Source organism: Brachionichthys hirsutus, chromosome 5 (assembly GCF_040956055.1).
Source record: "Brachionichthys hirsutus isolate HB-005 chromosome 5, CSIRO-AGI_Bhir_v1, whole genome shotgun sequence".
Lineage (NCBI taxonomy): Eukaryota > Metazoa > Chordata > Actinopteri > Lophiiformes > Brachionichthyidae > Brachionichthys > Brachionichthys hirsutus.
In genome coordinates, this window is record NC_090901.1 from 6,766,339 (window position 1) to 6,785,767 (window position 19,429).

The window sequence follows — 19,429 nt, forward strand, 5'->3', positions numbered from 1 at the left end:
GTGAGAATAAAACTGGATTTAGAATGAATAAAACTAGATATGAATATAGCACCACACAGTCTTGACCTCATCCTATCCTTAAGCCTGCAGACTTGGATTCCAGCTGGATTTATTGATCGTCAGGTGATGTGTGTGTGTGTGTGATGAGGGGGCGTGGCCTGCAGTGATCAACACCCTGTAACAAGCTGTGTACAATGTGCAAAGGAACGCTGAAGAAAAGATGTAGAAACAAACAGGACTCCATGGATGGATAGCCGCTGGCCTGGAAAGGAGGGTGAGCACTGAATATTTGTTTATTTGTTATTCTCACTCTGATATATAAAAACAAACAAGCCGGACAGGAAAGTGTGTCGTCGCCTGAAGCCTGGGGTTTGAGGTTTATTACCGCCGCCCTGGTGGAGGTTATGTAATCGTGTGCGTTGGTTGGTCGCAAATGCCGCAAATGTTGGGAATGTTACCAGGAACGGTTGATTAAAGTTTGGTGATGATCCAGAAGAGACCCTGGATTATGCATCATTTTTGAAATTTTCTGTAACATTGCAGTAAATGGAGCCTCAAAATTTGTTCCTCAATATCTCGGGTGATTATTGACCAATGTTAATGGAATTTGGCACAGTCATGTTGGGTGGGGATCTCTATCTTAACACCGAATTTCATTCGTATCGGATCCAGAATGTGTATACTGTCGCGATCCGGATTTTCCCATTTACTTATAATGGAGACTTTTTCTAAAAATCCTATTTTGTAAAATCTGCATTCAAGTCACTCACCAAAAATCAGTCATAAAGGGGTCCGACATGAACCATCATGAACCATGTCTTCTGGTTCTGATCTAGAATGAGGTCAGGAAAACATCTTACATTTTAACATTAATGGACTGCACTTATATAAATATGATTAGGTCTGTTCACATCGGCTCCTGCTTGTTTATTGGGTTACATGTTTATTGGTGTACAACAGCTGTGTTGCTGAGACAGACGCGCCTTTATTATCATTAGAATATTATTATTATTGGACACTTTAAAAAAAGAACAATTTCTATGTTCACACTGATTGAGATCATTCATATCAGCTTCTAATCATGATCAAAACACTGTATCAGTCCCATCACAGCTACAGGTGTGTGTGTGTGTGTGTGTGTGTGTGTGTGTGCGTGCGTTAGAGGCGCGTGTCCTGGACATCATCTTCTGCTTCTTCCGGTAGGGATGAGATCTTGATGGTCTGTGGCGGCGCCCTCTTGCTCGAATTGAGGCGGTGAAGCGACGGGTAGAGGCGGAGCCTGTCGGCGGGGCTCATGGCCTGTTTCAGGTGACTGGTCTCGTTCAGAAGCTTCTGGATGGAGTCGTAGCTTTTGACTGAGCTGTCCTCAATCATCTGGACAGAGGGGAGGGAGGAGATGAGGAGTCTCTCCTTCATGCCACGCCCACACATACCTCATTATTGGCGCGTTCTGTGTTACTCATTGGGCGGCGAGGAAGCGCACAGCCTTCATCACCAACCCTTTTACCTTCACCAAGAGGTTACCGGGGGGGTCCCGGTATTTAACCCCGAACTCACCAGGAAGGACTGACAGTCCAGCAGCGGCTCCACCCGATGCTCCGAGAGGATGACGGTGCAGCTGGAGAAGGCCTGCCTCAGCGTCTTCCTCAGCACCTGGAGCGTTCTGGTCTCAGACAGACACACCCAGCACCATCATCATCCTTGTTATCAGCATTAGTTCCACTGTTAGCACATTAGCATAGCGTTCACCGGGGCGGTTAAACAGGTGTGCTCATTATGGGCTTCATGTACTACCTGTTCTCCTGACCTCTGACACAAGCCCTGGATCACCTTCACCTGGTTTTACTAGTAGATCGTAATTGATCTGATCCGAGTCATACACGCCCACACACGGACAGACGGGCGCGTTCATACTGACATGGGGTCCAGGTACGCGGAGGGCTCGTCCAGTAGCAGGATGCGGGCCTTGCTGAGGATGGAGCGGGCCAGGCACAGCAGCTGTTTGTGTCCGTTGCTCAGGACGTTGCCTCGGTCCTCCAGCTGGAAGTCCAGCTTATCTGGAAACTGTTCAATCACCGATTTCAAACCAACCTGAGGACACAGAGGATGGATTTTAATGGACCAGCACAGATCTGTGGGTTCATCTCAGAGGTCCGATTTAATCTTAACTCCTTCCTTCATTTGATGATCTCATTCTAACACTGCTGAGAGATTATCCTCTCAAAGCATGAATATATATATATATATATATATATATATAAGAGCAGAGCGCTTTTCTTTATTTCTAGATATTTAAATATATTTATATTTAGTTGTGGCAGTTTGGGTCCTCCATAGTTTCTGATTCTGTTTGCTATTTTGACCAACGACTGGCACAGATAGTTCATATTCGTGTCTGGGAAAGGTTAGAATATGGGATCTTTAAGTCTAATAATCAATTAGTGAAAGGGAACCTCACTTCCTCAGCCACCCTCCACAGCTCCTCATCGCTGTAACGTCCATGCGGGTCCAGGTTCATCCGGAACGTGCCGGTCAGAATGAAGACTTTCTGTTAAAAACATGGAGATCACCAATCGATCAATAATCCGGATGCTGGTTACATCTGTGTCTGAACCAGGAGCGTTTACCTATTGAAGTCCAACACACATACCTGCGGCACCACTCCGAAGGCCTTCCTCCATGTGTGCAGCGGGACGGAGCTCCAGGAGACGCCGTCAATGGAGATGTCTCCCTCGGTGGAGGCGAGGCGCAGCAGGGCAGAGTGCAGGGTGCTCTTCCCGGAACCCGTCCGACCCAGAAGACCCATCTGTAATCAATAATAACGATGCATATTGATTATCTGATCATCAATGGATCTTTGATTCCGTCATTTGTATTTTAAACCTGCGTTTGCATTTTGGGGTTTGATCATCCACTCTGTTTCAAGGAGCTGGAATGCTGCTGATGTTCTGACCCCCCCCCCCTCTCATAAAGGCTCCTGTGACCTTTCTGTGACCCCTCTCTACACCTGTAATTGCAGCACCTGCTAATCAAACATGCAATAAATCATCTGACATGCATCACTCCACCGCGTTTCATTAACCCGCTACCCTTCACTCAGGACTTACGGTCTGCCCGCCCTCCACAGAGAAGGACACGCCGCGAAGGACGGCGCGTCCCGCCTCCGTGTACTTCACGGTCAGGTCCCGGATGTCCATCTGGCCGTGGCTGGGCCAGCAGTCGTGGGCGTGAGGGTTGTTGATGACGAGGTCCGGCTGTCTTTTACCGCCGGGCTTCCCCGGCAGCGGTTCCTCTGAAGGCAGGTCGATGAACTTGAAGACCCGATCGACAGAACGCATCTGAGGGACAGAGGGCGAGCTGCGGGTCAGCGCCGTTCTCCAGAACAAGAAATATTGGAATGTTGAACAGTGGTGCAGAAACATGCTGTGTGTGTGTGTGTGTGTGTGTGTGCGCCACGTACCAGTCCATCGACAGTGATGCTGGTGATGACGGCCCATTGGAACGTTCCCAGGATGAGCATGGCCAAGGCCACAATGATGCCGACTTCTCCTGGTTGATCTCCTGTCGACGCACACGCGTGCACACACACACACACATGCGCACACACATTGTAAGGCTGCTCTCTGATGTCAGAACAGGACTCTGTACTGCAGCTCTATTGGACACTAATGAGCCGTGAAATGACCCTTTAATCGGCTCGCAATGTAAACACCGGTTATGACGCAACAACACGTTTGTGTGTGTGTGTGTGTTTGTTTGTGTGTGTGTGTGTGATTAAATGAAGGGGAAACACACTGGTGTACCTTCATGCAGACATTCCAACGGTTGTAATCAGTTCCCTCAGTCTGTCCATCATGGGGCTGATGTCTGACTCCACGACTTGGGAACGCGACCCGGTGGACCGGTACGCACTAAATGGGTTCTAGCTCCCAACACGAGAGGGTGTCCTGTCGAAGTTCAGCGTGTGTCTGTTTATTCTGGATTATTGAAGTGAACGTTTTGGTTCCACTCAAACCCAAACGGCACCGGTCTGTGCGATTGACGGTCAGTGAAATGTGTCGATGCGTGTCGTATCAATCACAATGAATATTGAACCACGACCTGGACTCCAACGGGAGAGACTAAACCACAGAGTCAGCAAAGACAAGCTTTGTGGGGGTGTCGTCTTCCTCTTTTAAGATGAGGATGAGGATGAGGATGAGGATGATGATGGTTTGTGCGCCACCTTGTGTACTAGAATGATAAATGAAGCTGTTTACACATAAAAACATCTGTGCTGAACTTATTAAACTTAGATCTGGATTCCTAAATCCACGTCCACCGTGGACATTCCATGACTCACTGTTGGTTCCCACGGCGATGAAAGCAGCGGCGGTGAAGAACAGGACGAAGATCATGTCGCAGCGGAACAGGAACCATCGCAGCGTGGCCAGGTAGTGGAACCAGGTGGCGGTGTGAGTGTTCAGCGCCTTATGGAAGAGCGTCTCAAAGTAGGTCTGACGGCCGAAGGCCCGGATGGTCCATAAACCCTTCAGTGAGATGATGAGGTGGGAGAAGATGGGGCTTCGAGCTGCAGGGAGGACAAGAGGGATGATTGATGATGTAATCCATCCACTTGATTGGTTAAAGTTGGACGACCAATCGAGCAACGCAAACACGACTATGCTGTCCAACATGGTGATCCGAGAGCCGGGCTCTTCCCTCTGACTCTGATGTGGGTCCAGAAAGACCCCGACACATCCACACCCAGACCGGACAGCAGAACAGCGAGACCCGCTTCCTCATCCTCTGCTGCTTGAACTGAACCGACTCGGTTCCGCTAGAACAGGATTCAGGTTTCATGATGGGATGGTGACGGCAGTAAACATCAGAATCGGGTTTCTGCAAAACACCTGCTGACATGGCGCTCGCTCTGACGCATCAGAACGAGAGCCATGCTGATGATTTAATGCAGCAGTTTGAGCTAATTAGAGACAAGAAATTCTGCAGGAACCAAATGAAGAGAAACGCTGTTAATTAAATGAGTACCAGGATACACTCCTTACCGGACTCTAACATGGTCCAGAGTTCTACAGAACACTTCTTCACGAGGGTCCAAACCTGAGCTGTGTTTTCACAGTCATTGCTAACGGCAGCCGTGCTTTGGGCCGTACCCGGGCCTCCGTGGCAGCAGACCCCCCTCTGTCATGTTTTTGTTCTTCAGCCTGACCTCTGACCTCGACCCTGAGCCAACCATCCCTTCCCTTCAGCGACTGGGGGCCCTCGCTTCCTGGACAGGCTTCCTATTTTCACTTTCAGTCGTGGATATATGAACCTTTTCCGGTCTATGTTCTTCTCACTCATTGTGTTGCCAAATAAAATATAAATATTTTGTTCATCTTTGAGGTCACATCTTTGTTAAAGATCAAAAAAACTGCCAAGCTTGCTAAGAAATTAGTTTGTCCACTAAGCTCACCGGTTAGCCCATCTTTGCATAGTTTGAATGGATTTACAAGCAGGAAATAGAATTCCTTCATGAGGAAGTCATTGTTTCCACACGTTTTGATTAGAAACAACTCATTTGGATGGTTACCGCTCTTTGCCCCTGTTCTCACCTTCAGCCTCCAGGAGCTTGAGCTGCTGCCCGGTCCTGAGGAAGTACTTCCTGAGGACAACGAAGATGACGGCCAATGGGGTGGCAGCGATGAAGATGTATGGCCGCATAATGGACACAGTGAAGATGGCACCCAAAACAATCAATGTCAGCTGGTACCATGGGATGAAAAGTGGAGAGTGATGAGAAAGCAGACACGAAGGTGTGACACAAACCTGCAGGCGGAAATGCATTCACTCCATTCGTTAGCTCTACTCAGGTAGAGTCAGGTACGCCCGGACTGATGGCAGGATTACTGAAAAACTGCTTGAATCTGGATGAATACAAATCTGAAGACGGGTCTTGGTCTAACTTAGAGGCATTAAATTCTGAGAGTGATCCGGATACCCGTCTGGATTTTCACATTTACTTATAATGGAGCCACAGCCGTTGGTGTGGGTTGTGTTGTACTGTGCTGTTGTGCTTTCTCCTTCTGTACTGGGTTTTTCAGTGTGAGTGAGCCCTAGGCCATTCGTAACACACAGTCATAAAGGGGTCCGATATGAACCATCATGAAACACGTTTTCTGGTTCTGATCCAGAATGAGGTCCAAAAAAAAATTACATTTTAACATTAAAACCCATTTATGGATTCAAGAATCAGTTAAAAAATCAACTCTGATTCACTTTGACTTTTCGTGGTTGGTGTTTAAAGATACCAAGAACAATCTAGAACCTTTTGGTGCTGATTCAGATCCCCATGCGGATCCAGTTAAGAGGGGAACGAGCTGCTTGGTGGAGGTCTGGCTCTTACGGTGTTATTCCAGTGTGTATTAGGGAGGCAGGGACATTGATCACGTATAGATCATGCATACATTCCTGTCGGGACCGTCTCATCCCTTCTGCACGCCGTGATAAATCTCCTGTGTTGGTTGAATACCTGTATGAGGTCAAACAGCACCAAAGGCAGCATGTCATCGATGGTGGCCATGTCCTTGGTGAACCTGTTCATAATACGACCTAGAAGGAGTGAAGAAGAATGCCGGAGTCATCTTCAACACGCGTGATCCTACAGGTAGACAAAAACTCAGCCGGTCCAATCACCTGTCTTCATAGTGTTGAGTACGGCCATTGGCGCTCGTAGAACGGCGCTCAGCATCTGTTCATGCAGTCGTTTGGAGACCGTAAGTAAGGTGTGCACCAGCGGGAGGCCCCTGAAGACGCCCAGGGCCAGCACGCTCTCGGATGTGGCCACGTAAAGGTAGATGATGTAGTAAGCACTGGTTGGTGTCACGATGACCGCCAGGTGGACAGGAGTGGATGAGGCATTGGGGTGCTGCTCGTCGACGTAGTCGGGAGATGACGGGTTGGCGCCGGTCCTCCAGACAGTGCTGGCAGGACAACGGATGGAGAAGGAAGCACATGAGACACCAGAGTCAGGTGACATACGTGTTTCTCACTAGTAAAGGGACTTAGCAGCGTCTGACAACACGTACCTTCTGCTGCTGTAGGCTTTAAGTCATGGAACATACACTTACTCTGTAATGAGGAAAATGCCAATGACTGAACCTGCAATCTACGGGTGGAAAAGCACAACGGCGTTAGCGGTCCAGGTGGCGTCACTGAGACAAGCAGCTTTCAGGTGGGAGTGACGGTACCTCAATGATAAAGACAAAGACGATAAAAAGCAGGACGTAGACCAGGCTCCTGTTGGTGGTGACGTAGCGCAGGTAAGAGCTCCACGAGGTAGTTTCAAAGATGTTCCCGCTTTCATCTGCAAAGCATTGCTGCAAAGAGACAATCTGTTTCACCACACAGGTCCACCGAGCCCGTTCACACGGAACACCAAATACACTTTCTGGGTTTTTGAAAATCAGGGTGAAGAAAGGGTGTCACATCATAAAGACGCAGCCACACGTGTGCGCCGCTTGTCCTCTAACCTCCATGTCTTCTTCGTCCACATCCTCGCTGATGTTGTAGACGCTGTCTTTGGACAGGCGGCGGGCGTATATGTCCAGTTCTGATGCCAGGTCGCACTGCGGCGTGATGGACAGCTTCCTCCTGAAGGAGCTTTGCATCTGCTCCCTGCGCTCCTGACCCTGGGAGCTGGTGATGAACGCCAGGACGGACTGGCGCCGCTGTCCGTTCAGGTGCTGCAGCCCATGGTGATACACGTCCCCCCTGGGGAGAACTTCCTCCACTTGATCATCCTCTGGCACTACTGAGAATTTCCTCTCAGAAAGTTCATGCTCCCCGTCCTCCATCATCATGGACTGGGGCGTGTTTGCAGTCTGTTGAGCGTTCCCCATGAAGGAGAACTTGCGAGCAGCCGCCAGTGGACTCAGGATGAGGGAGTGTTTGCGTTTTTCCAGGTAGCCATCCCCTCCAGGATGGCTTTGGGATCCAGAGACAATTATCGGAGGTGGCGGTTGGCGGAACGACTGGCGAAGAGTGTCTGGGCCTCGGAACCCGGCAGTTTCATCGATGGACACCCTGCGGAGGGTTTCTGTGAGGATGGAGCTGCGTCGCTCGGCGTTGATGTTGTCGTACGCTTCCAAACCCAGGAGCAGGGAGCTGAAGTCCGGTCGCTTGGCCTGCAGCTCCGAGAAGGTCCCGTAGAAGTAGCAGTCTCCGTTGTGCAGCAGCAGGATTCTGTCGGCACGCTTGAGATGCTCCAGCTTGCTGGTGACCACAACACGTGTCTTAGAGGCCATGAGTTTGCAGACACATCTGTGCAGCGACAGGGATGGGATGGTAAAGAAAGGGTTAACACACTGCTGTGTTTCTGGGTCTACAGAACCAGACTCATCATCTCCACGGACGGATGGAACCTTGTTTGCGTGGAATTCTATTTTGAAGTGGCTCTGGACACACTCGTGGACGTGTGACTAGTTTTTAACTATTGCAGTTCTGTAAAACATCAATAAATAAAAGGTTCTGTTGGGTTACACACTTCTCAAAGATCTCTTTCTCCGTCACAATGTCCAGGTGGGTGAAGGGTGCGTCCAGCAGGTAGAGGTCAGCATCTTTGTACACCGCCCTGGGGGAGGAAATGTCAGACAGACAGATGTCAGTCAATCAGACAGACAGACAGACAGACAGATGTCAGACAGACACCAGGCAAACAGACAGAAACAGAAAGAAGAAGAAAGTGTGAGCAATAAACAAAGGAAATGACCGAGGAAAACGGAAAATGAGGGTAAATCAATTCCTGTGAATATTTACAGTGACGGTAGAAACCAATAAGTGGTGACTAATTGATACCAGAACCAATAAATAATCATGGGAATATGTGAGTGTGACTGCTTTATTATACTGCTGGATTATGTCCATTAGAGGCTTGTTCATTTCAATGTTGGGAATCAACCCTGCAAAGGACGTAAAATCTTCATCACTAGGTCTTCATCAGCTTGGAAAATTGAACCTCTGATCTCATATGCTGTATTCTGTATTAACGCTGCAGATATAACAGGACGAGGTGGAGCAGCGCCTTTAAACAGCAGTCCAATCAGGATCAGCCATGACAGGAAGTACCTGGCCAGGCCGAGGCGGGCCTTTTGACCGCCGCTCAGGGTCACTCCTCCTTCCATGAGGAGCGTCTTGTCTTTGTCAGGCAGCAAAGCAAAGTCCTGCCGAGGAAGAGAAAGGCTCAGCGTATAATCCTCAATCGTTCAACAGCAGAGCCCCGAGAAGACGACGTCATTCAACGCTGCGTTCCACGGGGATTCAGCATCCGTTAGACGCTGCATGATGAATGAGCGGGAAGCCAGGTGAATGAACGCGGCAGGCGACAGGTACTGAAACTGCGTCAGTGGGCTGCAGACATTCTGAGGCCTAAATCTGAAATCTGAAATCTCTGGAAGAGAAATAGGATAGGACAATTGTGTGTCTCACTGAACAAAGAGTTTACAGTGCAAAGAGTCTGTGTGGAACCTTGGGGGGGGGGGGCAACTATGGGGAGGAAGTGCACTCCGGACCCCTCAACCTGTTCACCCCAGGGGGCACTAAATCTGTGAACACATCACTTTTCACAGCTTTTAAATGCTGGGACGGGTCAGGCAGGATCTGGGTTCCGTCGGTTCTGACCCCTCCAGCGGTGCTCAGCAGAACCCACGCTCTCTCTCGTGTGCTTTTGTTCTTACACCTTCAAGTCGGCGTGCGACGTCCTCCTCCTCAGGCAGAACGGAGACGTGCACGCTGCGTTTGCTGTGACAACATGTTGTGTTTTTGTCTAAACCACAGTCAGTACCGCAGGAGCCGGGTCGCGGCCGGGTCCACCATAAACATCATCCAGTGTGTGTCATGCAGTCACATGACATAAAGAGTAAATATCAAGCTGCAGTCTACGTCTGCATGGATCAAAGACCAGCCGTAAAACAGATTGTTGCCATTTGTCAACCTGTTGACTTTTTTCAAGCCCACGGGTCTGACAGTTCTGGTTCTGGTCTGTGCTGTGACATCTGTTCCTGGGGACCAACTAGCTCATATTCCATCCCAGTGACACGGCGATAGGTTTCTAAGGCAACAGAGGAGACGTGATCCTTCTTGAGGCTCCCGTCACTCAACAACGAGGCCTAACCGTGGCAAATCACGAACAGACCAATCAGCAGAGAGCATCCGACAGCGCAGGATGGTAAAGACGGATTCACAACAGAACCGAACGCGTTCTCCTCGCGACCTGCTGGGGCTCTGATCTTTGTTTGTGTGCCACGTGACAGAAGCCACTCCCACCCGCGCCCTCCCATCTGACGCCCTGAACGAACACACCTACAGGACAGAGATGGAACGATAGGTGGAGTGACGAGCTACCTCTTCCAGCTGGCAGGCCTTGATGACGGAGGTGTACCGGTACTCATCATAGGTGATGCCAAACAGGATGTTGTCTCGAACGGTCCCTGGCATGATCCAGGAAGTCTGTGGCGAGAAGGAGATGCGCCCGCTGTGCCTGATCTTTCCTTCTGATGGCACCAACTCTCCCAGGATCATCATGAGCAGGGAGCTCTGAAGGGAGAAGAAACGTTTTATTCAACATCATGTTCGGGCACAGATCGACCCCGAACCCGGGATGTCTCTGACCTACCTTCCCTGAACCGGTTGACCCGGCCACTGCCAGCATCTTTCCCTTCTCCAGGTACAAGCTGATGTTCTTCAGGACAGGCGTGACGTAGAGGTTTGTGAAGAACAGGCCGGCGTCGCCGCTCAGGTGTCCGTTGGCTTTGTTCTCCTGCTTGATCTTCTCAAACAGCTCACCAATGCCCTACAGAGGAGGCCCAAATGGTTCAGTCCGGAACCAACCAAAGACGGCGTAAACTTCCCGTCCTCCTCGGGTGGTTCCATCTCACATGTGGGAGGAAACTTTCAGTGTAACTGCTCAGTCAGCCCGGTTGTCCATAGGCTGTATTCTCTATAGAGCTAAGGCCCGCTGGCTGACCCCATTTACCGGCGTCACCGCAAGAGAACGGCCGTCAAACCGTGACCATGACACCAGGATGATGAATTATGCCAGAATAACCAGAACCCTTTGCTGCACGGCGGGCTGAAAGGCTGTAGGGGCCAAACCTGATGGAACTACCTGACTTAAGTTCAGCCGGACGTTTGCTAACTTTATTACTACTCTCAGGTGGGCAGAACAAAAGACAGGAGCCGGACGGGAGTCGGCAGAGCTGAGGATGATGAGGATGAAGAGGATTTCACTGGCAGTGATCGGAATGGACAGGATTCAGAACCAGTACATTAGTGGGGCAGTTTGGTGGAACGTGAGAGAGACAGCGCTGAGATGGTTTGGACATGTATGTAGGAGAAGTGATAGCGATGGAGGGAAAAAGGGATGCTGAGAATGGAGATGCCAGGAAGAGGAGAAGAGGAAGAGCGGGGAGGAGGTGGGTGGGTGCAGAGAGAGAGGAGGAGCAGGAGGAGGAGACAGAGGGTGTTTATTATTGGTTCAATATTCCTGATGATTGGTTGAGGAACTGCTTTTCTTTCTTGGCGTGACTTGAGGCGAGGTGCTTTATGCGTTCATGAGGAACCAACCTCGTCCCATGAGGCAGACACGTTGACCAGCTCCAGGTCAGTGGTGCTCAGGTTGTACTCCAGCACTCGGTATTCTTCCTTCGTCAAGAATTCCTGCAGACGGACCAAGCATCAGGATTTACAGCACGGCTGGCGTCTGTGACTGAAGCCGTCCACCAGACCTTCCCGAAGCCCACCTCGATCTTCTTGACCAGAGCCAGCGTGTCGTACCACATCTGGATGGAGCCCGGCAGCTGGCGGGTCAGCGTCATTCGCAGCACCATGCAGTAAGAGGCCGTGGTGAAGATACGACGCAGGATGACGCCGGTACTGAGTGCGAGAGGCACGATGGCCGACACGACGACCAAGATGGCAGAGAAGAAGTACGAGGCGCTGTAGAAGTAGCGCAGCGAGCCGATCTTCCTCGTCAGCGTCATCTCGTCCCTGAGGATGAGAGAATGTCCGAAATGAGCCGAGGGATTACGAGATTATTGCTTGTAGTTCATCGACTTGAGGAATTTCAGGATTTGATTACGTTTTTAACAAATGCCGCGCCATCATGGCCCCTGTGGTTAACGGCCTGTTTTAACGTCTCTCTAGGTCCCACTTAACACCTGCTGAGTGTGACTTTAAAGACTGCAGCTGGATACTGGGATGCAGATATTATTATTATTTTATTGTTGTTATCATTATTATTTTAGAGCACTGTATTTGATGGGTCTGTGCTATTTTATATTATCTGAAGCAGAGGAAAAGCAATAAGTTCAGTGTTCAATACTTATATTGATCAGAAAAGTGTTCTTACTGGTTTTTGATGTGTGAATTTACAGGACTTTATATGGACCTGATGTTTTATTTTATATTATATTTATTTGGAGATCAGAACACAGCAATACTTGCCCTGGTGGTGGAAACTAAACTAGCAGATACAGCAGAATGTAAATGGTTGGACTGCGTCTGTTCAAGTCTGTTAAAAACAATAAATTACTTTACAAAATTAATTTTTGTTTCTTTCTTTTCACAATAATGTAATGAATTTAAATGAAAATACCTCAAGTTGAGGGCTTTTGTAAGCAATTTTCAGTGAGAATAAAAAAGAGATTAATTTAATTGATTAATTACAGAGCATAGTGTTGTTTTATTGTGTTTGTTGTATTATTATTATTGTTTATGGTTGTATTATTGTCATATTATTATTGTTGTTTTGTTGTTGTTTTTCCTACAGTTAAAGCTGCCTCACACGTCCTTTCGCCCCGCTGCAGGCGGAGGGTTGAACGTTCCCTCGGTGTCTGCTGTCTTACTGTCTGATGTTCTTGATGATGGTCTCCATCACCTCCTCCCAGCCGTACGCCTTCACAGAGTGGATGTTCTCTACAATCTCTGTGGTCAGAGCCAGACGGCGATTGATCATTCCAGCTCGCTTCAACCTGTTGGACAGGACACACTTTAAGGGTTAGCAGCGCCGCTAACTCCTACGAACCAACACCTCAAAATGACCTGAGGGCTCAGAACAACAATAAGATGACCAGACACAACTTGAAAGCCCAACAGGTGAAGTGAGTAACGCCGGTCGTCTCCATGCGATGCAGGATTTTCATCTGGGGAACCCGTCAGAATGATGGAGTGAGCGCCTTTACAAACTTCACCTGTGGGTGGTTTCAGTGCTGCGGCCCACTCTCTGCGCTTTAATATGATCGGATCTGTGAGGAGTTTGCCCACCGGTGGGGTCCCATCTTCTGCGTCAGCCAGGCCTGGATGATGCCGAGCAGAGTGAGAGCCGCCAGCGCGCAGAAACCGTTCACCTCGATCAGCTCCCAGAGCAACCCCACACACAGGATGCACTGCAGGGGGGTGATCCACACGAAGTGGGCCAGACCTAAGCTCTGGAACAGAAAGGTGTGAGATGGCAGGAACACGCCAAGCAACAACAGTGACTGTAATACAGGAGGAAACTGAGAGGTCAAAGGTCAGAGTTATGAGCACAGCAACTGAAGACACAACGAAGGTATGGAAGCAACAACCACTGTCACCCACAACTAAGCAACACCCCAACAAGAGAATGGACTAACACGGACACACAACCACACTGGGCTCCTCCCACCAGTCGACCTGGGGCCAAGCCACACCCTCGCCAGGTGATAAATGTCTCAGAGCAGGCTGCACAGTGTTTTCACATTCAACACCTTCGTGACATCCAGGGCGAGACTGAGCTCCGCCCGCCCACACACACACACACACACACACACACACACACACACACTGTCTCCAGGTAAACCACCTTGCATAATTAGGTGTTTGTTTTCAAAACTGATTCACATCTATATAATACTTTGCTTAGGTCACAGTGTGTATTTGTTGGTGTGGGGGATAAACACTCACTGCATGAGTGGAAATGTGAATTTCCATTTACGTGCGGGTGGAAAATTTAATTTGATAGGAAAACTAATGAAAGACAGGAAAAAGAAAGGAAGGAAGATCCAACCAGCATTTTTTCTTTTTCCTAAATGCAATGTGAATCCCCTTTTGTTTTAATATTGTGACAGTATCCGGAATCCGGATGAAATTCGGGCGTGAGATAGAGACCCCCCCACCCACCCCCTACATGACTGTCAACTTACATAAGCAATCAAAACTGCGATATTGAAGAACATATTTTGAAGCTCCATTGACTGCAATGTTACCGTTATGTTATTTCAAAGTGATCCAGAATCCAGGATCTCTTCTGGATCATCACCAACTTTTCCTGGTACCATTCCCAACATTTCCTGAAAATTTCGTCAAGATCCGTCTCTAGCTTTTTGAGTTATGTTGCGAAAGGACAGACGGACGTCGTCAATAATAGAACCTCCTCGGAGGTCAAAAGTTTACAGAGTTCCCTATTTTCCTCACCTCGTCCAGCTTGTTGAGGTGGGCCGACATCAGGCTGACCAGCTGACCGGTGCTGATCTTATCCAAGACTCGGCTGGACAGCTTCAGGGTCTACAGAGGTCAGGGGTCAAGCGCAGAGGGAGAAGGTAAAGCATTGAGAGGAAACTGCTGGACTTCCACAGGGTTTTTTGGGGAATGTTCAGTCACGCAGCTGGTTGTCACCGCACTGAGATGTAGTCTCATGAGTCATCAGGACAGGTTTTCAGACTCACTAAATGAACTTCAAACCATTCAGACTTGAACTGAGAAGAAAACCCTGCTTCACTTGTTAAAACGCTTTTTTAGACGCCACTTCAAACAAACACCTGGAGGAGGAAGTCAGGATAGAGAACTCGGTCTCAGCTCCGTCAACTGAACCCTTTGCCCAGCCTTACCTTCTTGTATATCAGACTGAAAAGGGCGATGCGGATCTGCATTCCCAGGTGATGCAGGCCAAAGATGGCGGGCTGCAGCAGGAGGAAGCGGGCAGTGAAGAGGAGGCAGAGGCCCAGGGCCAGGAAGTATCCCTGGCTGCGTTCCGGAGCGTGGAACGGGTCAAAGGAGGCGATGATGCGACCCAGAAGCTGAGGCTGCACCGTCTTGGAGGCCTCCTGTACCACGAGATTTAACAGTAAAAAAAAAAAAGCTATTTGATTTAAGTGATTAAATCTCTTTTAAACTTAATTCCATCTGCTCGTCTGCTGCCATGGAGATGAACGGAATCAGTCTGTGGGTTTGGTGATTTCCTCCAAGCATTAAAAAAAAAAAAACTCTTCATTGGCTATCATAAATGAGAACAAATAATTTACATGCATGAGAAGCTGGAACCAACAAATGTGAAACATTTAGAAAAATAACTGAAATAATTCATTGCGAATCAACGTGTTTGGAAAAATCCCTTTCTTAATAGACAAATCATTGCAAATGTGTCACAGGTTGAAAACAATGCACAGATCCAGGTGTGAAATGGGGCGTCTCGAGCTAAGCCAATAGCTGCACAGAGGACGATGTCATGTGACTCACATTCTGCATGTAACTGCAACATTCCTCAGATTCTGCTAAATATTTACAAATATCAAAGAAGCACAAACTCGTCTGGCTGCCATCCACGACCTTCCCCAAACGCCCGGCGTCCCTCAAAGCCTTTTTAACGTCTAACGGGCATTCTTATCGTCATGGCAACCACCCTCAGCTGCTGTCAGCACCTTCCCATACGCATGGGTTTGTGACACCATGGTGCAACAGGTTGGTGCCTCACTGTGGCTTTACAGGTCCTCCCGATGAACAGATAGCACATCCGCCACACACACAGAGAGGAGGTCCATTAACCCAGGAGGAGGTCCATGAACCAAGGAGGAGGTCCATGAACAAATACAATCACTGTTTTGGGACTTGTGTGTTGAATAAAGACTAGGAAACCTTCATTGCTGGAGAAGATGCCAAATAATGCTATATCGATGTTCTTCTCTGCTCTTTGGGCTCAAATTAAAGTTTAATTATCTCTACATCACATTAAACTTTGCACACAAAGCATTTTTTTTAAATACGTGCCCTTCAAATTAAAAGCACAACTCATCATGTCATGAGACGGCGATCGACACTCACCCCGAGGTAGAGGAGGATGCCAAAGAACACAAAGGGAGCGAGGAAGCAGCGGGCCAGCGCTCTCATCAGTCTGGGCTGGGTCTTGGCCGACACCACCTCCCTGTCCCACTCTCTGCAGGGAGGACAGAGTTACAACTCGGTTTAACAGGGTGGGAAAAGGCCGCTCTGTTGGGCGACCACCGCTACCGTGGCAACACAGCGGTCCCGCCGGAAGTTGGGCTGGTGACTCAGTCCCACAACAAGATGCTCGGCTGCTTTTATGCAGACATTACAGAGACAGATGCATGTGGGTATTAAAATGTCTGCTGGTAAATATATGTTGCTCATTTTTCTAAGAATGCGTTGAACTGTTTCTTATTGGTTTGCTGCTCATCTTCTTCTCATCGTTATCCCGTTGGATTAACTCCCAACACCTGCGCTGGCATGCAGGTAAGGCGTCGGTAGTAGGTGCAGTGTTCCCTGACGGGCATCTATAACTGGGGTGATTTGGCTGACCAGTTCCACCAGTTCAGTGGTGAGTGATGGGACAAGAAGAGGAGGACAGGAAAGATGAGCAAAGGGGGCGGGGGGGGGGGGGGAGAAGGAAAGAGAAAATAAGAGGACAGACGCTGATGTGTTTCGCTGTCGCTGACGCGGGTTGTTGGTTTGGAGGTTGCCCTTTGTCTCCTGAAGTCACGGCATTTAAAAAATGGTTGTAAGACATAAGACAGACTTGGAAACCACGCAGACGTATAGAGCGCTGCCTGAAAGAATGCAGAACCATCATTCAGATGAACAAATCCACACAAAGCGTTATTTTAGATGGTTAACATTCTACCTTGAAAGCTCTGTGAGGAATCCTTTCCATGCCAGAGAAGCTCATGGATCAGAACTGAGTGAGCGACGAAGGGGCCAGCGGTACACAGCGCACCTTAAAGGAAGGAAAAGTTCACATTCCCAGAAGCCCACAGTGTTGGCCTGATCGGAATAATGAAAAGCCAAATCACCCTCCGTTGTGCATTCATCACCCAGGGCTCCCGGCCCTTTTTAAAGGTTGTCTTTTTAACACCCGCGTACATTAACCGTCTCGTTGGCACCGTTCAACGAAGAGTCCGGACCCCGGGAAACCAAGCGGGAAGTCCAATGTGGGTATCCACACAGTCGCCGCGCAGCAACACAAAGGAAGACCAACTACTACTATTTGAGTTGGTCTGTCTCACTTTCAAAGGCGTAGCATCCTGTCTGCGATATAAGAGCCGTCAAAGAAATGACGGGGACATTATCACATCAGGACAAAAGGCATTTAGGAGAGGCGATGGACGGACATGAGACCATCAAAGACATGAGAAAGGAAGAATACGTGAAGCAAATGCAAGGATGAACTTCATCTGACGAAAACAGCGAAGGAGAGGAGGGCAAGACGGAGCTGGAGTAGAACCGAAAAGAGACGACCTGGAAGTCCTGACAGATGAAGCTTGTCACCTGCTGTCTGGCTGTTTAGCACGCACACACCTTCAGTTGATGTTTTGCTAAGCTAAAATGTCAGCCCATATTTTAGGTGGACTCTGAGGGACGGATGGCTGCTGTAAACACATGCAAGGCGCAGCGTAGCGCTGGGTCGCAGCCCTTCCTATACAGCTAGGACTCCAGAGCAAGGTGTGTCTGCACCTGCTGTATTTCTGCTGTTACACGTCCCGATGTCCACAGGGAGCGAAGGATCCAGTGACTCGTGCTTCCTGCCGTTGTCGTTGATGACTAGACGGTGGCGTGAACATGTTGAGTCCTTTCTGATGACGGTTCAGGGTGGATTTATTGTTCAATTTAAGATGACAAACCTCATGCAGAGTAAATGTATTTTGTTCACTTGATCACTAAATCTATTGTTATTAACTTCGATCACATTTATAACACCTTCATATAGCATCAAACTGGCAGACAGATGAGCGTCCAGGGGTTTGTGTAAGATGAACTCTGAATGAGGGAATATGGTTGATTGAAAAGTCAGGACAAGTGAAAACATGGAACACAAACCTTTCCAGCCTCTCGGAGAGGTTATCGGCCAGATCAAAAGATGGAGCCTTATAAACATCCGACAGGTCCAACTTCTGTCTGAAGCCCTTTCTGAGCAGCGGTGAAGTCCACCTGCACAAGAAGCACATTAAATTCATTCAAATTCACTGCGAACTGTAGAAAAGTCCATGATTGAGTATCTTCCGGGGCGAGTAATGTCAGGATTCAATCAATGACGCAGAGGAGAAATGACGCCGGCGTCTCCCGCGCGTCTCCCGCGCGTCTCCCGCGCGTCTCCCCGTCTCCACCTGCCTTCGGGCTCTCACCTTCATGTGAGCAGCGTGATTACCGGTGTTTCCTTCAGGTGAACGTCGCTCCACTGCGTCTACAACACCTGACGGGGCTTTCTATACAGCATACATGCATGAACACAAGCCGTTTGCGCAGTTTTGACCCCCCCCCCCCCCCCCGTGCGCCTTTTACGCATGGAATGAAGAACAATCTGCATCACCTGTCAAAAGTTCTAAAAAGAATCGTCTTTGAAAAGAGACAACTCAGGACTTGAATACACCATGACAGCTGATCCAAGTGATTAACGGGTTAAAGCATGATGACGGGATGAAAATTGGATAAAATATTATTTTTTTGCACCGACGTTACAATATTGTTAATGTTCATGAATCTATTTTTTATTATACTTTTCTTTTCTTTTCTTTTCTTGTATCTCTGCTTTAATACTTACTTAATTAAAACACCGCCGTTTTAAACACTTTCCCCTATTTGGGCTCTTCGGGTCGTAACAGCGAGGCAACGATAAATGAGTCTGCGCCTTGCCTTTCAGAAAAACCCGCAGCTGCTCCGGTGGAGGACGGAAACGGAGGATGTCTTACCAAAAGAAAAATTTGGAGAAGAAATTTGCATCTTCCACTGGTGACTTCTGCATCCTCAGTGCGCCGCCAGTTTGGTCTCTCTGCACCTGAGTAGTCTTCGTGCGCGTCGCTCACATCTGTGTGGCCCCTGAGTGTCCCCGTCCCCACAGACAGAGAGAGAGGGTGCTCGTTTGATTTATCCTGATATCACGCTTTGGTTTCCTCCTGCTCCTCACTAACCGAGGCTGATGTCTCTGTCTTGCGCGCGTTTCCTGACTCCCTCGTCTCTTTCCCCCCCAGTGCGACAGTGCGAGGACAGTCCATGCTTTATGGGCTCGCCAAAACTTGCGGAGACGCGCGTCATTTCCACACCGAGGAGCCTCGGGCTGCATGTTGTGGCAACAAGCTGAAGAGGTAATAACCCGCGTATCGATCCACGCACACGCAGCAGGCAACGCATGGAACAAGAAGAGTCCGGA

At 48.9% G+C, this 19,429-nt stretch overlaps 1 protein-coding gene across 1 annotated transcript; it reads right to left on the reverse strand.

The window, feature by feature from the left end:
* Window positions 1-315: 315 nt before the first annotated feature.
* Window positions 316-19,024, reverse strand: cftr (CF transmembrane conductance regulator). The gene is made up of 27 exons (XM_068739964.1): window positions 18,972-19,024; window positions 18,103-18,213; window positions 16,093-16,204; window positions 14,883-15,098; window positions 14,470-14,559; window positions 13,300-13,463; window positions 12,882-13,007; window positions 11,778-12,024; window positions 11,602-11,694; window positions 10,652-10,828; window positions 10,381-10,572; window positions 9,106-9,200; window positions 8,525-8,611; window positions 7,512-8,301; window positions 7,230-7,358; window positions 7,110-7,147; window positions 6,676-6,962; window positions 6,512-6,591; window positions 5,595-5,745; window positions 4,343-4,570; window positions 3,461-3,561; window positions 3,108-3,338; window positions 2,651-2,806; window positions 2,459-2,548; window positions 1,919-2,091; window positions 1,558-1,663; window positions 316-1,374 (listed from the first exon to the last, which is right to left on the reverse strand). The coding sequence occupies exons 1-27, from the start codon at window positions 19,022-19,024 to the stop codon at window positions 1,159-1,161; spliced, it is 4,539 nt and encodes a 1,512-aa protein (XP_068596065.1). The 3' UTR covers window positions 316-1,158.
* Between the last annotated feature and the right edge of the window lie 405 nt (window positions 19,025-19,429).

What these genes read in the sequence shown, in the direction of transcription:
- cftr (XM_068739964.1), bottom strand. Translation starts at nt 19,024, where the DNA reads ATGCAGAAGTCACCAGTGGAAGATGCAAATTTCTTCTCCAAATTTTTC. An exon ending in GGTCAACCGGTTCAGGGAAG is followed by an intron (nt 10,573 to 10,651) that starts GTAGGTCAGAGA and finishes TTCTCCCTTCAG; the next exon opens with AGCTCCCTGCTCATGATGAT. An exon ending in TGTGGAGGGTGGCTGAGGAA is followed by an intron (nt 2,092 to 2,458) that starts GTGAGGTTCCCT and finishes CTGTGTCCTCAG; the next exon opens with GTTGGTTTGAAATCGGTGAT.